The sequence below is a fragment of the Anguilla rostrata genome, chromosome 19, assembly GCF_018555375.3.
Source record: "Anguilla rostrata isolate EN2019 chromosome 19, ASM1855537v3, whole genome shotgun sequence".
Lineage (NCBI taxonomy): Eukaryota > Metazoa > Chordata > Actinopteri > Anguilliformes > Anguillidae > Anguilla > Anguilla rostrata.
Window position 1 is genome coordinate 1,515,126 of NC_057951.1, and position 19,135 is coordinate 1,534,260.

The 19,135-nt window shown below is 41.3% G+C and overlaps 1 protein-coding gene and 1 long non-coding RNA gene across 5 annotated transcripts in view; one reads left to right on the forward strand and one right to left on the reverse strand.

Annotated features, from left to right (window-relative positions):
- The window catches only part of LOC135245748 (uncharacterized), a 516,260-nt gene that overhangs the window by 130,808 nt on the left and 366,317 nt on the right, over nt 1-19,135 (reverse strand). The gene's annotated exons all lie outside the window — the stretch shown is intronic.
- Nucleotides 1-19,135, forward strand: part of LOC135245707 (NACHT, LRR and PYD domains-containing protein 12-like) — a 343,935-nt gene that overhangs the window by 83,362 nt on the left and 241,438 nt on the right. For 2 of the 4 annotated variants that reach the window (XM_064318951.1, XM_064318954.1), the window contains 5 exons: nt 5,197-5,266; nt 8,055-8,394; nt 9,309-11,103; nt 14,393-14,566; nt 17,768-17,941. In XM_064318951.1, coding sequence (XP_064175021.1) covers nt 5,197-5,266; nt 8,055-8,394; nt 9,309-11,103; nt 14,393-14,566; nt 17,768-17,941 — 2,553 coding nt within the window. Of the gene's footprint in view, nt 1-2,898; nt 3,042-4,637; nt 4,749-5,196; nt 5,267-8,054; nt 8,395-9,308; nt 11,104-14,392; nt 14,567-17,767; nt 17,942-19,135 lie in introns of those variants that run through there. The other 2 variants (XM_064318952.1, XM_064318953.1) reach the window with 2 other exon arrangements.

Below are 19,135 nucleotides of genomic sequence, written 5' to 3' on the forward strand. Positions count from 1 at the left end.
CCGAATATTCAAAAAATTACGTCCTATGTCTTTTCCTAACCACTTTTCTTTGACCTCGGTGGAAAGCGTCATGAGGTTAAGAAAAGACGTGGAGATAAATTCAATAGGACAACCGCGGTGCTAAGAGAATCCGACTGCACTTACACTAGGCCACGTATTTATGCGACGGCGGATGTTATTGACGTGAGTCTGCCGTGGTAAAACTACAATGTTCCGCAGATGGACTACTAAAAGCGCACCTTAGATACTTCGCCCCGTGCGTTCTTACCGTGTTGTTTCATGCAGGCTATATGAACGTGGACAACTCGGTGAAAAATATTACTTCATTACCAAGGTTGGAATTGAAATAAATAAAGGAATATAGCCTACCAGTCACAAAAGTGAAACGAAATGGTTGTCACATTGAGAATGGTTGCTCACGCTCCCATGCAGGTAAATGCAGTTAGATCTTAAATTAGCTCTTTGACTAATCATAAATCAGTTACAGATACCTGTAATGTGAATCTGGTCAGGCTATTAAATGTTTGCGACACAACTCCTTAATTAGCACTAAACAGGAACAGAAAACAAACTAAGATTGGGGAACTGGCGCCCTCTAGTGTGACGGTTGGATTCAGGTAGGGTTTTTATTTCCCAAAAATATATAAAAATAATTGGCACCCCTAAAGATTCTTACAAATAAAATAAAATCAAACTAAATCTACATCAATATTAAGAGAAACTCTTGTGGCATTCCATGGCTTCCTGTTTCACTGGTGGATTAAACTGAGAACTTGGTTGTGAAACCCATTTTTCATCTTTGCCACAGAGAAAGACAAAGAACTGACGAACTAAATTAAAATGGTTGCTGACCTTTGAAAATCAGGCCAATGGATCAAAAAATAAACTGAAGATGCTAGTTACTACTGTGAGGGCAATAATGAAGAAGTATAAAACTGCTGGAGGGCAGCATGGTGGTGTGCGTGGAGTTTGCATATTCTCATCTCATGTCTGCATGGGTTTCCTCCCACAGTCCAAAGACATGCAGGTTAAGCTAATTGGAGACACTAAATTGCTTGAATGTATGAGTGTGTAAGTTCATGGTGTGTGTGCTCTGTGATGGACTGGTGAACTGTTCAGGGTTTTTTCCTGCCTCTTGTCCAATGCATGCTGGGACAGGCTGCAGGCCCCCTCACAACCATGTCCAGGAATATGTAGGATGGATTTAAGGATGCATATACTGAAAAGAAAAATACGGTGGTGGATCTTTAATGTTATGGGGCTACTTTGCTCACACTGGTCCTGGGGCCCTTGTTAAGGAAAGCAGCATCGTGAACTCTACCCAAGTACCAGGACAATTTAGCCCTAAACCTGACTACCTCTGCCAGCAGACTGAAACTAGTGGATCTTTCAGCAAGACAATGACCCCAAATTCACGTTACAATCCACAAATAAAAAGGTTAATGATGCAGAAGCATCATTGTGCAATGGCTACAACAGTCTAAAGACTGCTGAAACTCCCTGAAAACCTGTGACTCTATTGAACAGCACAGCCCATAAGCACGGATAAACAAGGATCTGGAAAGATTGTGGGTGGAGGAAGAGTCTAAGATCCCTCCCAATGTGTTCTCTGGTCTTATGAGACGTTATGTAAAAAGACTCAGTGCCATTATCCCTGCGAGGGGAGGGTGCACACAGTACCAAATACAGGGGTGCCAATAATTGTGACGCACAATTTTTGTAAAATTGTATCATCTGAGAAATGTGTCATTTTAGTAGTTTCCATTAAATCATTGAATATATTCTGTATGTTGGACAATGAAAATATACCTCAGCACTGGTAATCCTTATATTGAACGGTCTTAGTAATTGTTATCATGGGTGCAGAATATTTTGGAAGGAATTGTATTGCTGTACAAGTTTATGGCTCAGTTAAATTCCAGATTTGTCCCTGTCTGTTCTATGAGATTTGATGTATGTGTGTGTGTGTGTGTGTGTTATAACAAATTCAAACCAATTTAAACAGAATTAACACGCTATATTCACAGGAATCTAATCGAGCGGAATTTATATATTACAACAGAGGCAACCAAACAATAAACAAACAAACAAACAAAAAAAAACAACAAAATAACGATATGGCAAATATTTGATCAGGAAAACATAAACCCAGGTACAATCATTACTCAACTGGCAATGTGAAATAGTGACTGATTGTCCGTTGAATAACAGTTCAAGTTGAAGTCCGAGTTTAGTTTAGTTGCCAGGTATCCACGAAACACAAATCCAGAAAACGTGCCAAAAATAATAATTCCCGAAACCAAAATTAATGGATAAGTGCAAAAATCTTCTTTCCTCTCCAAAAACAAATAATTAAGCAATGCATTGCATTCAAAGAAGCAAAAAAAAAAAAAATCATCGGCTCACCCTCCTGATGCAGTAGAGGAGAATTCTTTTAAAACGTATGTTCAGCAGGTTACTCGTTTTCGTGTCTTGGAGCTGTGTTGAATAATTGTAGATTGAAAAAAATACAATCCAAACAAAAACGCCAACAAATCTCAGGATTCTTGATTATTTTCTGCTGACTCCCCTTTACTCCATTCTCCGTTGCTACCTCTTGCCCCCAATCTATTTAAAAAAACCTGTCACCTGGCCCGTCACCACCTGTTTGCTGCTTGAGCGCAACTCTTAAAGGGCCGGCATACAAATTTGCGATACTTCGCAAAGGACTCATTATCGATACATACATTGAGTATATCAGTGGGATAAAATGCACAAATAACATAATATGGTGCGTACATATTTTAATGCACCAGACTTAATTAAATGACCTTTTTGTGTTAAACGTTTACATTATGTGGCCCTCACAGTGTATTATTATGTCTGTGTGTTATCATGTTCTTCTTGTGTGTATTTACAGGTCTGCCAATTTGGGTCAGAACCCACTTGTGAATCTGATCTGGTGTGTTCAGGTGTCCTGAGAGAGGGGGCGCTGTTTCTAAAATGAGTTGCTCAGAGGAGACCGAGACTGACGATGGAACCCACGGCCCTGCGAGAAAGAGGTAAAAATGCATGAATCAGTGAGTTAATGTGCTGTGAGTTAGAGCTGCAGTAAGAGGATGAGTTTAACTGGAAGCTCTGTCTCCATGTGCTGTGAGTTAGAGCTGCAGTAAGACGATGAGTTTAACTGGAAGCTCTGTTTCCATGTGCTGTGAGTTAGAGCTGCAGTAAGACGATGAGTTTAACTGGAAGTTCTGTCTCCATGTGCTGTGAGTTAGAGCTGCAGTAAGACGATGAGTTTTACTGGATGGTCTGTCTCCATGTGCTGTTAGTTTGAGCTGCAGTAAGAGGATGAGTTTAACTGGAAGCTTCGTCTCCATGTGCTGTGAGTTAGTGCTGCAGTTAGTGTGAGTTTAAATGGAAGCTCTGTCTCCATGTGCTGTGAGTTAGTGCTGCAGTTAGTGTGAGTTTAAATGGAAGCTCTGTCTCCATGTGCTGTGAGTTAGAGCTGCAGTAAGAGAATGAGTTTAACTGGAAGCTCTGTCTCCATGTGCTGTGAGTTAGAGCTGCAGTAAGAGGATGAGTTTAACTGGAAGGTCTGTCTCCATGTGCTGTGAGTTAGAGCTGCAGTAAGAAGATGAGTTTAACTGGAAGCTCTGTCTCCATGTGCTGTGAGTTAGAGCTGCAGTAAGAGGATGAGTTTAACTGGAAGTTCTGTCTCCATGTGCTGTGAGTTAGAGCTGCAGTAAGAAGATGAGTTTAACTGGAAGCTCTGTCTCCATGTTTGTTCACAGGGTCCGGGTAGAGAGGGCAGGGTCACCTGTACCCAGCTGTCTGTCTATGAAGAGTGATCATTCAATGCTTCATCCAATCAACTTCAGAGGAGAGTTCACAGGTGATCAAAGGTAATGAAACAAGTTCATAATGACACTACGATTGAATAAAACTTAAATCTCAGTGGCTACGTTTTGGTTTAGTGGGGTGTATGATAGCACATTCTCGTAAATATGTGTGTATTAACTCATTTTAAAGTGTCATGATGTGTTTTATATCGCATTCGGATGTGCTGTGAGTTAGAGCTGCAGTAAGAAGATGAGTTCAACTGGAAGATCTGTCTCCATGTGCTGTGAGTTAGAGCTGCAGTAAGAGGATGAGTTTAACTGGAAGCTCTGTCTCCATGTGCTGTGAGTTAGAGCTGCAGTAAGAGGATGAGTTTAACTGGAAGCTCTGTCTCCATGTGCTGTGAGTTAGAGCTGCAGTAAGAGGATGAGTTTAACTGTAAGCTCTGTCTCCATGTGCTGTGAGTTAGAACTGCAGTAAGACGATGACTTTAACTGGATGCTCTGTCTCCATGTGCTGTGAGTTAGAGCTGCAGTAAGAGGATGAGTTTAACTGGAAGCTCTGTCTCCATGTGCTGTGAGTTAGAACTGCAGTAAGACGATGAGTTTAACTGGATGCTCTGTCTCCATGTGCTGTGAGTTAGAGCTGCAGTTAGACTGTGAGTTTAAATGGAAGCTCTGTCTCCATGTGTTGTGAGTTAGAGAGCTGCAGTAAGAAGATGAGTTTAACTGGACGATCTGTCTCCATGTGCTGTGAGTTAGAGCTGCAGTATGAGGATGAGTTTAACTGGAAACTCTGTCTCTATGTTTTGTTCACAGGGACCAGGTAGAAAGAGCAGGGTCACCTGTACCCAGCTGCCTGTCTATGAAGAGTGATCAATCAATGGATCTTTCTGTGAAGTTCAGCGGAGAGATCACAGGTTATCTCAGGTAATTAAGCAGGTTCATACTGACACTACTGTTTAATTATACTTCGATGTCACTGGCATTTTTTATGTGTATATGTAAATATTATGTCATATTCAGATGTGCTGTGAGCAAGAGCTTCAGTACGGGATGAGTTTAACTGAAAGCTCTGCCTCCATGTGCTGTGAGTTAGAGCTGCAGTAAGAGGATGAGTTTAACTGGAAGCTCTGTCTCCATTTGCTATGAGTTAGAGCTGCAATAAAATGAGTTTAACTGGAAGCTCTGTCTCCATGTACTGTGAGTTAGAGCTGCAGTATGGAGATGAGTTTAACTGGAAGCTCTGTCTCCATGTACTGTGAGTTAGAGCTGCAGTATGGAGATGAGTTTACCTGGAAGCTCTGTCTCCATGTGCTGTGAGTTAGAGCTACAGTAAACGAGTTTAACTACGTTGTGTCTCATGATTTATCCACAGGATTCCCTGCGCACTGTATTCATGTCGTTTAGACAAGGAGAGTTCAGAGAAACTTTCCCACTTAAAACAGGTATGATATATATTTTTTCTATTTCAATATTTGAAATTGATTTGACTTTCAGATGATCAGATTGAATATGTAATCAGGTTAATTAAAGTTTATAAAAAGTTCTCTGGCCCTCTTTGGCTCACAGAACGACTGGATTCTTTTTTAGGATCCAAAAACGATGACAGTGGAAATCTCCAAACAGAATGTTTTAAAGTTCAAAGTTCAAAGGCTTTATTTGTCACATGCATATACATGTACATACAGTGATATGCTGGTGAGACAAACTCCTTGTAGATTGCAACACAACGCTTCAATAATAACAATATACAGAGAAATAAAATAAAAATAATAACATAATATAATATATGAATACAAATTAAAAGAGAAGAACATAAGGAGCAGTTATTTAAAAAAAAAAAGAGCAATACAAATAAGTTTTAAAAAAGTAAGTCCTAAAATAATTCCTAAAATAAGTCATAGGAAGCAGTGCAACCTATGATGTATAATTCAATAAGTACAATAAAGAAAAAAGAAAAATACAAAGTAAACCGTGGGATGGTAAGGTGCTGCAGTGTACATTGAGGTAAAGGTGCTATGTGCTTGAGGTGAAAATACTATTTCAGGACAGTTGTCCTGGCAGTGCAGTTAAACGCACTGATGTCCTGAGGGAGGAAGCTCCTCCTAAGTCTCTCAGTGCTGGTCCTGTGGCTGCGCAGGCATTTGCCTGACCACAGCAGCTCAAACAGTCCGTTGTTTAATCCTCTTTGCTCTGCTTAAGCACCTCCTGGGGTACAGGTCCTGCAGAGTGGGGAGTGTGGTCCCCATGGTACGCTCAGCTGACCGCTCCACCCTCTGCAGGGCTCTCCGGTCCAGAGAGGAGCAGTTCCCGCACCAGACGGTGATGTTCCCCAGCAGGATTCTCTCAATGGTTGCAGAGTAGAAGGTTTTCAGGATCTTCTTAGAGACTCTGAACTTCCTCAGCTGTCTGAGGTGACACAGGCGCTGCCTTGCCTTTCTCACCACAGTGTCGGTGTTCTTGGGTACAGGGACAATGGTGGACCTCTTGAGGCATGTGGGGACCACGGACTGGGCCAGGGAGAGGTTGATTATGGTGATGAACACAGGAGCCAGGAGATCAGCACAGGTCTTGAGGACTTATCCGGAGATTCCATCTGGCCCTGCTGCTTTCCTGGTGTCCACCCGTTTCAAGGCTCCCCTTACATAGTGCTCTGACAGGACAAGTGAGCTTTCAGCTCCAGGGGGGAACTCGTGTTATACACGCTAACTGTGCTAGCCGCCGGGCTAATGTTAGCATCATTAGCCTCGTCTGCCAGAGTAGTGTCAGCTCTCACCATAGGGGGGCGCCTGCCCTTATGGTCTGTAAGGTCCCGTAGTCCTTGTCACACGCGTCGGGTGTCTCACTGCTGGAACTGAGACTCCACTCTGTCCTTGTAGCGATGCTTCGCATCCTTGATTGCTCGCCTCAGCCTGTAGGACACCGCCTTGTACTCCGTCATGTCCCCAGACACCAGTCCCGCGTTATAGGCAGTGGTGCGTGCGTTCAGAGCAACGCGGATGGATCTGTCACCCCACGGTTTCTGGTTAGGAAAACACTTAACTTTCACCGTAGGGATAACTTTGTCCACCACCGTTGTAATGAAGCCGGTCACCACTTCCGTAAACACGTTGACGTCATCAGAGGTGGACTGGAACCTGTCCCAGTCGACGTCGTCCAGCGCGTCCTGTAGAGTGGCCTCTGATTGGGCGGTCCAGCGCTTGACCTCTCGCGACACCACCTCTTCCCGTACCCTCCGTTGTTTGTATTCTGTTATCAGGAAGATGGCGGCATGGTCTGATTTGTCTGATGGTAGAGAGGTAGCCTTGTAGCCCTCCTTGAACGGTGAATAGCAGTGATCAAGTATCTTGTCCTTTCGGGTAGGACATTTGACGTGTTGGTAAAAGTTTGGCATAACTTTTTTAAGGTTTGCCTTGTTGAAGTCCCCTGCCACGATGAGGGCAGCGTCTGGATGCTTGGTCTGTAGTCCGCTTAGCACATCATGTAACACCGACAAAGCATCGTCGTGTCCGCTTGTGGGGGAATGTAAACGGCCCTAGTGATCACTCAGCACTCAGTTTGTATAGTTAGCATTAAAAAATGTGTTGCACTGAGAAACTTAATTCAACTCAACAACTAAATTATTCCAAGGACATTCGTGATTCATCACAAGTAGTGTCCCTAAAAAACATAAATCAGGAGCAAAAGCTGCATTTCGAATATAGGCTTTAGACCTGCTGCATGTTGTGTTCTAAAGTATCTTTTCCTGTTCTGGCCTTCCTACAAGAGAAAACATGAGACATTGCAGGCATTTAGCAGTCACTCTTATTCAGAGCGACTTACACAACTTTTTACACAGCATTTACATTGCTTCCTTTTATACAGCTGGATATGAACTGAAGCAATGCAGGTTAAGTACCTTGCTCAAGGGTACAACAGCAGTGTCCTACCTGGGATTCAAACCTCTGACGAGACCAGCTCCTTACCCATTATACTACACTGCCACCCATAATAAAGCAAGGCTTTGTTTCCATGGCTCTGATACAGCAACCCACTTCATGTGTTTATTTCACTCTGATACAGCACAGCTCTTCATGTGTTTATTTCACACTGAGACAGCACACCTCTTCATGTGTTTATTTCACACTGATACAGCACACCTCTTCATGTGTTTATTTCACACTGAGACAGCATACCCTCTTCATGTATTTATTTCACTCTGATACAGCACACCTCTAAATGTGTTTATTTCAGTCTCTCCTGCGCACTCTGATGAAGCTGAAGAAGACTGAAAAGTTGAAACTGTTTCAGAGCCATCTGAGTCAGGGTTGCCCAGAATGCTTTAATAGTCTTCCTGAAGATCCTTCTGTACTGGATACGTTCATGAAGATGAAGGAATTGTTCAAGAGTCGTCAAATTGCTGATTACCCAGAATGCACTGAGAGAGGGCAGGAGGATCCTGAGGCCCTGTACATAGTTGAGAAGATGCTGGAGACCTGTGGCATTGAGGGGTCTCTGAAGATCACACTCCATATCCTGAGGAACATGAAGAAGAAGGATGTCACTGACCCACTGGAGAGAGATGAGCAGCACAGTAAGAATTTTCTCTCATTGCTACTGTGGCTATTAGAATGCTGAAATTAGTTTAGCAAACAAATAGTACAAAATAACAGAGTACTGATTTATAGTATTCACACTTTGATAATAGTGTTTTACATCAACAGTATTGCATATAAAAAACATCACACACAACATGTACAGGAAGGCATTTCAATTCAAATATAGCATCCAGCAGTAATAATGGGGGCAATCAAATGCACATGAGATTAAATGTTTCCGAAAGACTTTAAAACCAGGAGCCTTGGGATCAAAAGCCAGTTACTAAACCACTGTCCCATCAGACTGACTGCCCTGAGGTTTTATCCTGGATTAAAGAGCACCGATCATAATAATTCTAAGATAATTAAATTACTGCATGACCCATGAGGACCATATTTACCTTAAAGACTCATCATACTATGAACAATTAAGAAATTGAATGTTGAAATGGAAATGAATCGTTTTTATGTTTTCATTGTTGTGTGTACAACAGTTTGTGAGAAGTGTGAAACACTACTAGAGGTATGGGCAACACTACGTGAAGGTGCAGTTATAGCATATAGGGCATATCTTCATGATACATAACAAGTAAACCTTGCCTGTTAATTTCACAATGTGTCCTCATGATACAGAATTATTTCATATTAACAGAAGAGATGTAACAGGGCTGGCCTTGTTTCGCATGTGTAATCAAAAATATTGTTAACTGTTCCATGTTTCCTACATTGGCGTTAATCAGTAATAACCTCTTGTTACCAAATTAGTTACAATTTGACTACATATGTATAGCTACAACTTAATGTGCAACACTTTCAGAGCTGTGTAAAACATTGTGAAAACTTTCTGCATAAGTATTTTTTGTCTATTTCTGTTATTTTAAACATTGGTTCTCATATTTCCTCTCCTCAGATGAATTCAAAGAAAGAGCCCAGCAGGCACTGAAAACTCATCTGAAGAAGAGGTTTGAATGCATATTTGAAGGTTTAGCAAAGCAGGGCCACCAAACCCTCCTCAATGAGATCTATACAGAGCTCTACATCACAGAGGGGGGAAGTAGGGGGGTCAATGATGAACATGAGATCAGACAGATTGAGATGGCATCGAAGAGACAAACCACACATGAGACTGCAATCATCTGCAATGACATCTTTAAGCCTTCACCTAGACAAGAGAAACCAATCAGAACCGTGCTTACTAAGGGCATCGCTGGCATTGGGAAAACAGTCTCTGTGCAGAAGTTCATTCTGGACTGGGCAGATGGAAAAGCCAATCAGGACATTGATTTCATCTTCACTCTTCCTTTCCGAGATCTGAATCTGAAAAAGGAGAGAGAATTTAGTCTCATGGAACTTCTGCAGCAATACTTTCCACAACTGAAAGAGATCAAAAGTTTTGAAGATGATGAAGTCAAAGTTGTGTTCATCTTTGATGGTCTGGATGAGTGTCGACTTCCTCTAGATTTCCAAAGCAATGAGATTTGCTGTGATATAACAGAGTCATCATCATTGGATGTGCTGCTGACCAACCTCATTAAGGGGAATCTGCTTCCCTCTGCCCTCCTCTGGATCACCTCCCGACCAGCAGCAGCCAATCAGATCCCTCCTGAGTGCGTCCACCAGGTGACAGAGGTACGAGGATTCAATGACCCACAGAAGGAGGAGTACTTCAGGAAGAGAATCGGAGATCGGAACAAGGCTAGCAAAATAATCTCACACATAAAGTCATCCAGGAGTCTCTACATCATGTGTCACATACCAGTCTTCTGTTGGATTTCTGCTACTGTTCTGGAGACAATGTTGGATAAAGTGAGTGGAGACCTGCCCAAAACTCTGACTGAAATGTACACACACTTCCTGCTCATTCAGACTAATGTGAAGAATGAGAAGTATCATGGCACCAATGAGACAACCCCAAAGAAAAAGTCAGCATCAAATACAAAAATCATCCTGAAACTGGGGCGGCTGGCTTTACTACAGCTGGAAAGGGGCAATCTGATATTCTATGAAGAGGACCTGAGAGAGATGAGCATTGATGTCAGTGAAGCTTCAGTGTACTCTGGGGTGTGCACAGAGATCTTTAAAGAGGAGTGTGGGTTGGGTGAGGAGAAGGTCTACTGCTTTGTGCATCTGAGCATTCAGGAGTATCTGGCTGCCTTGTTTGTCTTTCATTCATGTGTTCATAAGAACAGAAATGTACTCAGAGCAACAAAACAATCAAAACCTCGCAGACGCAGAGTAAAAGTGCAGCTGTCTGAGTTACACAGGACTGCAGTGGATCTGGCCTTAGAGAGTAAGAATGGACACCTGGACCTTTTCCTCAGATTCCTTCTAGGCCTCTCTCTGGACTCCATTCAGACTCTATTAGGAGGAATACTGACAAAGACAAGAAGCAGTTCACAGAGCATTAAGGGAACAGTCCAGTACATTAGGACAAAGATCGAAGATGAATCTTCAGCAGAAAGGACCATAAATCTTTTCCACTGTCTCAATGAACTGAATGACAGCTCTCTAGTGGAGGAAATCAAGAATTTCCAGAGATCAGGAAAACTCTCTAATGAAAAGCTGGAACCACACCAATGCTCAGCCCTGGCCTTTATGTTACTGATGTCAGAGATCCTAGATGAGTTTGACTTGACGACCTACGACACATCAGCAGCAGGTTATCAGAGACTGGTACCAGTAGTCAGGCACTGCAGGAAGGCCATGTGAGTATGGTGTAATAATTAAAGTAGATAGTGACAGCATGTTTTTATAAACACTTCATAGTTAAAGTGAAAATAGAATACAATAAAATTGTCAGGCAAGTGAGAATTATGATTTTTGAGTCAAGCTATTTTAACAGATTGTGCCCTCATTTAATGAATACAGAAGTAGCATCAAATGTAAAAAATGAATCCAACATGTAAAATGTATTTTATTAGATTTAATTTACATATTATCATTAAAGATACCAGCTTTAAATACATCATGAATTCCTTGTTAGGCAAACCAATGTGATGGATCAATAATGGTCCAAACATACAACTCGCAGATTTAAATGAAGGGAGGGTATAGTATGTTACAGTATTAATATGAACATATTCCCCATCAAATAAAAAAATACAAGCTACACTTCCTTTACACAAAATTAGATGGACAAGGAAAATAAATAATATAATTGTGAAAAAAATGAATGAAAGGGACCGCAGAATCACAGCTTGTCTGTCCCACTGTGACCCAGGATGGTAAAATAAGCAGCTAAAGAATCAAGACCAGAGATCCAAGACTGTGATCATAAAAGGCACAGCTGAGAAGCCAGGCAAATGGCACAAGATCAAAGGCTCACTTTTGCTTTACAGGCCAACACTATGGTCTTTATTGAACTAACATGTGTCCTTAACTTTGATTTGGACAAGTAAACACAAGTGTTACACTTAAGCCGCGTTTCCACCAAAATTACCCGGAACTTTCAGTCCCAGGAACTACTTTACCAGGAACTAAAAGGTTCCTTCAGCCAATGGTTGTCTGCGTTTCCACCGGGGTCTAAAGTACCGCGAAGATTAGGCAAATTAGCCCACTGACGTTGTCGTCGGTCCATCTGTCATGATATCTTCTGTAACCCCATACTACCACTGAAGTAGCCTCCATTATTTTCTAATAACCGGGACAGCCCGGAGGGGTTTATTCCACTTATATACAACGGGTTACCAACAATGACTATATATGGTTACTTTTGTATTTATTGATTTTCATATATCCTCTCAAACACATTCATTAACAGCAGAAAACATGCACACGTTGTAAACAATTTGCTGTTTTATTACTTTCTCGTCGTCAATTCCATATAGGCTAATCGCAAAATGACAAGAATACAACGAAAACTCGGACTTGCGTGAAAATGTAAATTAGTAGTGGTACAGCCACCGTTTGCTTTCCTTCGAAGTTACTGCTAGCCGAGCAGCGAAGTGTGCCCTCCAAATGCGAACCATGCACAATAAATGAGTCCATAGTCTTCCTGGTCTTTTCGTGGAATTGAAAAATGGCAGTAAAATTGAGTAAAATTACGGCAGTGTGAAAAAACGAAAGGGAAGATTACTAGAATTAACCTGTTATTTTACCCGGATAAAAAGTGCGGAAGGTGATTTCCAGTTTGCTTGTACTGTATCACCAATGTTAATTATGCAGAACTACCGCATACCTCACATAACTGTATCAAACGTTTTGAGTCAATTACAACGGGCTAACAAAGAAAATCCGGAAGAAAATATTCAGCAACCGAATTAATCCGTTTGAATGTTTTGGTAGCCTACGTAATATGCTGTCCCAGCACGAATGTTTAGCATTTTATAAAACGAATACTAAAGCAAGAAAAGAACAGAAGAGCACACGTTATAATTCCAAGACGTTGACAGGCTATAACCAAAAGTAGGCTACTGCGCCGCATAACATACAAGTTTGATTTGAAGTTATTATGAAAATTAATTGGTTTGCCGCTGCATATTTTCAAACATGGCGGGTAATGGCGGAAAATAAATACAACACAAATGCTACGAGTACTCGACCAATCAGAAATGTTCAGCGCTGCAAGCTCCACCCAAAAGGTTCCTGTACTTTCGGAAAGTACTACCCCCCGAGCAGGAACGTTTTGGGGGGTAAAACAAAGCCCCCAGAACTACATTTAGACCCTAGTTCCTGCGGTGGAAACGCACTGAGTTCCTCAAAAGGTTCCTAGTTCCGGGGTATAGTTCCTGCGGTGGAAACGCGGCTTTATTCTTATCTAACTCCGTTTGGGGAAGTAGTTCGAACTGTGTTTGTGTAGAAAAAAAGAATCCCTCCTTTGAAATGTCAGTCAGTTAAGGACAAATGTTGATTGAATCAAATCCATGTTTTTTAAAAAGGGGGAAGAATCCCCTTTTATCCCTAGTCCATGCATAGATAATTTGTGAGTGGGAGATGACCAGAGAGAGCCTGCTCAGTCTGTACCTCTCTTACATTGTTCAAGAAGATGAGATATTTTTTCAACATTATAATTAATATAATGCTGGGTTTGATTTTGGAGAGGCAAGTGTGGTTATGAATTAAATGTTTGTGTTACTGACTGTATTGTGAGATTAGGTCAGGCAGTAAATGCACCATGTTACAAGGCCAGTAGTACCACCCTGGTCTGTACTTTATTCTGGTGTAGGCTGACCCAGTATCCAATAGTGCCTGTAGACAGAGTTAAAACAGGAAGGTAGAGGAATTGTAGGATGTAATGGGTGTCAGGGTGAGGTCTTCTCAGGGGACTGTTAAAGTGCCTGTTTTTGAGGTAATTCTGTGGCTTATCTCAGGCTAAAGTCTGACCTGTACAAGGTTCAGAAGTTTCCTAAACCCTGGAAAAAGTTGTTTCCTTGGACAGCACCATCAAATGTATCACTATTCCAAAATGAACTCAAAGGCATCATTAACAGTTCCTACATAGCTTTGGTTTCACTACCTGGTTATATGTAACACCAGCAGAACAGACAGACTGCACTACATGGTTATATATAACCTCAGCAAAACAGACAGACTACACTACAGTACCTGGTTATATGTGAACAGATCACTTTTTTGCATTCCTGTTTCTTTGTATTGTGCTGGCTGTGTGTTGGCTTGCAATGCTGTGAGTAGTTAGTCACAGTTACCAGCAAAAGTAAAGAAGCAGAGCCTAACTCACTATCCACTCTGAGAGATGTTATTTCTTTTTATTTTGGTTGTATCTGTGCCAAATGCCAGAAGAAAGGGGGGCATTTGGGTAAGAATTTCATCTGTAGAACTGTCAGAGTTCTGTCCAACAGGACGTCTAGCCTAATTCTCAGGCCCAAAGTGCTGCAGTTGGAGATTGTAGCAAAGAACGTCCTCAGAGCATCACAAACTTAAAATCCTCAACATCACTCTTCAATCACTCGCGATTACTGTTACATTGCACATATCAGATTTTACAGTATATTGCGCTATTTAATCATATAATTATATATAAACCCTTCTTTGCAGACTGAATTACTGTGACCTCACAGAGAAGTCCTGTGAAATTGTGGCCTCAGCTCTTCAGTCATCAAACTCACCCCTGAGAGATCTGGACCTCAGCAACAATAACCTGGGAGATTCAGGAGTGAAGCTGCTCTGTGCTGGACTGATGAGTCCAAACTGTAAACTACAGACACTGGGGTGAGTTGTGCTGTGCACTGTGTGACCTTAATTAAATAGAATTAGTGATTATGGATCTGTGCAGTGAAAAATAGGGTTGAACAGAGAGCTGAACCTGAAGAATTTCTTGTAGTTCACTTTGTTGATCCCCTTTATGAATTTAAAAGACTCAATCAAATAACCATGAGTCTACTTTTACTAAGCTTGAAGAAGTTAAGCATCTGAAGTCTTTCCTCAAAACTTTTATCTTTCATACCAGGAACCAGTTTGGTTTCCCTTCTTTCAACCTTTTCCAGATCCTCTATATCTTTCTTGTAGTACAGTCCCCAGAACTGCACACAATTCTGTAAGTGTGGTCTGACAAAGGTATTGTATAAAATAAGTATAACTTCCTTGGATTTACAGGGCTCCAGACTAACTTTTTACATTGGTTGCACTGGTGCGCCTAACTTTTTCATTCAGGTGCAGCAGCACATAATTTAGTCAGACCCAAAATTTTGCACTGAAAAGCTTCTTAGGGATAGGGTCTAGAAGACAAGTAGAAGATTTTGAGGAATTAACTATGGCATTAAACTCCATGAGATCTATTGGAGCACAAGAGTTCAGATAGGCCGCCTGTCTTTCTGAAGATTCTTCTGAAGATTCTGCATCCATGCGTTGAGCGGATGGAAGGGCAGACCCTATATGAGGGGTGGTAGGAGAACTTTGAATCTTGCCCCTGATTTTTATAATTTTGTCATCAAAGAAATTCATGAAGTCATTGCTACTAAATGATATTGAGGCACATGGATCAACTTGATTCTTGGTCAGTCTGGCAACAGTGTTAAACAGGTGCCTAGGATTGTTTCTATTTTCATCTATTAAAGTAGAGAAGTATGAGGAACGTGCTGTGGAGAGGGCATGTTTATAAGTTAGTAGACTGTCTTTCCAGTCCTGGAGGAATACCTGCAATTTAGTAGAACGCCATTTGCGCTCAAGTTGGCGTCAAGCTTGTCTGAGAGCACAAGTATGGTCATTGTACCAGGGTGCTAATTTCTTATAGCGGACTTTCCTCTTCTTAAGAGGTGCGAGAGTATCCAGGGTTCTGGAAAGTACGTAATTTGTATTGTCTGTCAGCTGATCAATTGAGCTAATGCTTGCATTTTTGTATGTGTTTGGGTGGGAGCCAAGAAAATCCCCACAGTGCACAAATGAGCCTGGGAGCTCATTAATAAAAGCATTTGCAGTCCTGGAGGAAAGCTTACAGCTAAGGTAGAATGAAGGATCTGGTGACACATGACAGACTTGTGAAAGTTGGAAAGTAATTAAATAATGGTCTGATAGCACAGGGTTTTTAGGCATAACTGCTATATTTGCTATTTCTGTATCATAAGTTAAGACCAGATCAAGAGTATGGTTATGAGAATGTGTGGACTGATGTATATGTTGATCAAAGCCAATAGATTCAGTGATAGACAAGAGTGCTGATCTGAGAGGATCACTTTCACTATCCATGTGAATATTGAAGTCCCCTACAATTACTACTTTATCTGAATTAACAACCAGGCTGGAAAGGAAATCAGCAAACTCAAGTAAAAAGCCACTGTATGGCCCTGGTGGTCTGTATACAATTGCAAGGATAAAACGGACTGCTTTTTTGTGTGGATGTGCAAAACTGAGATCAAGCTCTTCAAAAAAGTTACATTTGAAGCCGGATTTCAAAGTATCAAAAAGATTAGAATGATATACAGTAGCAACACCACCGCCACGACCCGTCAGACGGGGAACGTGAGTATAGCTGTAGCCAGGAGGGGTGGATTCATTTAAGGCAATATACAGTTTTAAGGCAAGTTTCAGTTACACATAAGATTTCAACGTGGTGATCAGTAATTAATTCATTTACAAGAATTGCCTTAATGATCTGATATTAATTAATCCAATTTTTAGCTGAGTTTGGTCAGTTGCATTATTAGTAGGATAACAAGGTCTGATTTTTTGGCAGATTAGCCATACAAACACCCCTATGGTCTTTATTGAGCTAACATTTGTCCTTAACTTTGACTTGGACAAGTAAACACAAGTGTTACACTTATTCTTATCTAACTTAGTTTGGTGAAGTAGTTTGAACTGTGTTTGTGTAGAAAAAAGAACCCCTCCTTTTAAATGTCAGTCAGTGCCTGCTCAGTCTGTACCCCTCTTCCATTGTTCAAGAAGATGAGGTATTTTTTCAACATTGATTAATGTAATGCTGGGTTTGGTTTGAGAGAGGCAAGTGTGGTTATGAATGAAATGTTTGTGTTACTGTATTGTGAGATTAGGGCAGGCAGTAAATGCACCATGTTACAAGGCCAGTAGTGCCACCCTGGTCTCTGCTTTATTCTGGTGTAGGCTGACCCAGAATCCAATAGTGCCTGTAGACAGAGTGAATACAGGAAGGTAGAGAAATTGTATGATATAATGGGTGTCAGGGTGAGGTCTTCTCAGGGGACTGTTAAAGTGCCTGTTTTTGAGGTAATTCTGTGGCTTATCTCAGGCTAAAGTCTGGCCTGTACAAGGTTCTGAAGTTTCCTAAAGCCTGGAAAAAGTTAAATGGTGTCTCCTTGGACAGCACCATCAAATGTATCACTATTCCAACAAAAGGAACTCAAAGGGATCATTAACAGTTCCTACATAGCTTTGGTTTCACTACCTGGTTATATGTAACACCAGCAGAACAGACAGACTGCACTACATGGTTATATATAACCTCAGCAAAACAGACAGACTGCACTACAGTACCTGGTTATATGTGAACAGATCACTTTTTTGCATTCCTGTTTCTAAAGTGAATCTGGCTTTTGTATTGTGCTGGCTGTGTGTTGGCTTGCAATGCTGTGAGTAGTTAGTCACAGTTACCAGCAAAAGTAAAGAAGCAGAGCCTAACTCACTATCCACTCTGAGAGATGTTATTTCTTTTTATTTTGGTTGTATCTGTGCCAAATGCCAGAAGAAAGGGGGGCATTTGGGTAAGAATTTCATCTGTAGAACTGTCAGAGTTCTGTCCAACAGGACGTCTAGCCTAATTCTCAGGCCCAAAGTGCTGCAGTTGGAGATTGTAGCAAAGAACGTCCTCAGAGCATCACAAACTTAAAATCCTCAACATCACTCTTCATCACTCGCGATTACTGTTACATTGCACATATCAGATTTTACAGTATATTGCGCTATTTAATCATATAATAATATATAAACTCTTCTTTGCAGACTGAACTACTGTGACCTCACAGAGAAGTCCTGTGAAATTGTGGCCTCAGCTCTTCAGTCATCAAACTCACCCCTGAGAGATCTGGACCTCAGCAACAATAACCTGGGAGATTCAGGAGTGAAGCTGCTCTGTGCTGGACTGATGAGTCCAAACTGTAAACTACAGACACTGGGGTGAGTTGTGCTGTGTACTGTGTGACCTTAATTAAATAGAATTAGTGATTATGGATCTGTGCAGTGAAATATAGGGTTGAACAGAGAGCTGAACCTGAAGAATCTCTTGTAGTTCACTTTGTTGATCCCCTTTATGAATTTAAAAGACTCAATCAAATAACCATGAGTCTACTTTTACTAAGCTTGAAGAAGTTAAGCATCTGAAGTCTTTCCTCAAAACTTTTATCTTTCATACCAGGAACCAGTTTGGTTTCCCTTCTTTCTACCTTTTCCAGATCCTCTATATCTTTCTTGTAGTACAGTCCCCAGAACTGCACACAATTCTGTAAGTGAGGTCTGACAAAGGTATTGTATAAAATAAGTATAACTTCCTTGGTTTTACAGGGCTCCAGACTAACTTTTTACATTGGTTGCACTGGTGCGCCTAACTTTTTCATTCAGGTGCAGCAGCACATAATTTAGTCAGACCCAAAATTTTGCACTGAAAAGCTTCTTAGGGATAGGGTCTAGAAGACAAGTAGAAGATTTTGAGGAATTAACTATGGCATTAAACTCCATGAGATCTATTGGAGCACAAGAGTTCAGATAGGCCGCCTGTCTTTCTGAAGATTCTTCTGAAGATTCTGCATCCATGCGTTGAGCGGATGGAAGGGCAGACCCTATATGAGGGGTGGTAGGAGAACTTTGAATCTTGCCCCTGATTTTTATAATTTTGTCATCAAAGAAATTCATGAAGTCATTGCTACTAAATGATATTGAGGCACATGGATCAACTTGATTCTTGGTCAGTCTGGCAACAGTGTTAAACAGGTGCCTAGGATTGTTTCTATTTTCATCTATTAAAGTAGAGAAGTATGAGGAACGTGCTGTGGAGAGGGCATGTTTATAAGTTAGTAGACTGTCTTTCCAGTCCTGGAGGAATACCTGCAATTTAGTAGAACGCCATTTGCGCTCAAGTTGGCGTGAAGCTTGTTTGAGAGCACGAGTATGGTCATTGTACCAGGGTGCTAATTTCTTATAGCGGACTTTCCTCTTCTTAAGAGGTGCGATAGTATCCAGGGTTCTGGAAAGTACGTAATTTATGTTGTCTGTCAGCTGATCAATTGAGCTAATGCTTGCATTTTTGTATGTGTTTGGGTGGGAGCCAAGAAAATCCCCACAGTGCACAAATGAGCCTGGGAGCTCATTAATAAA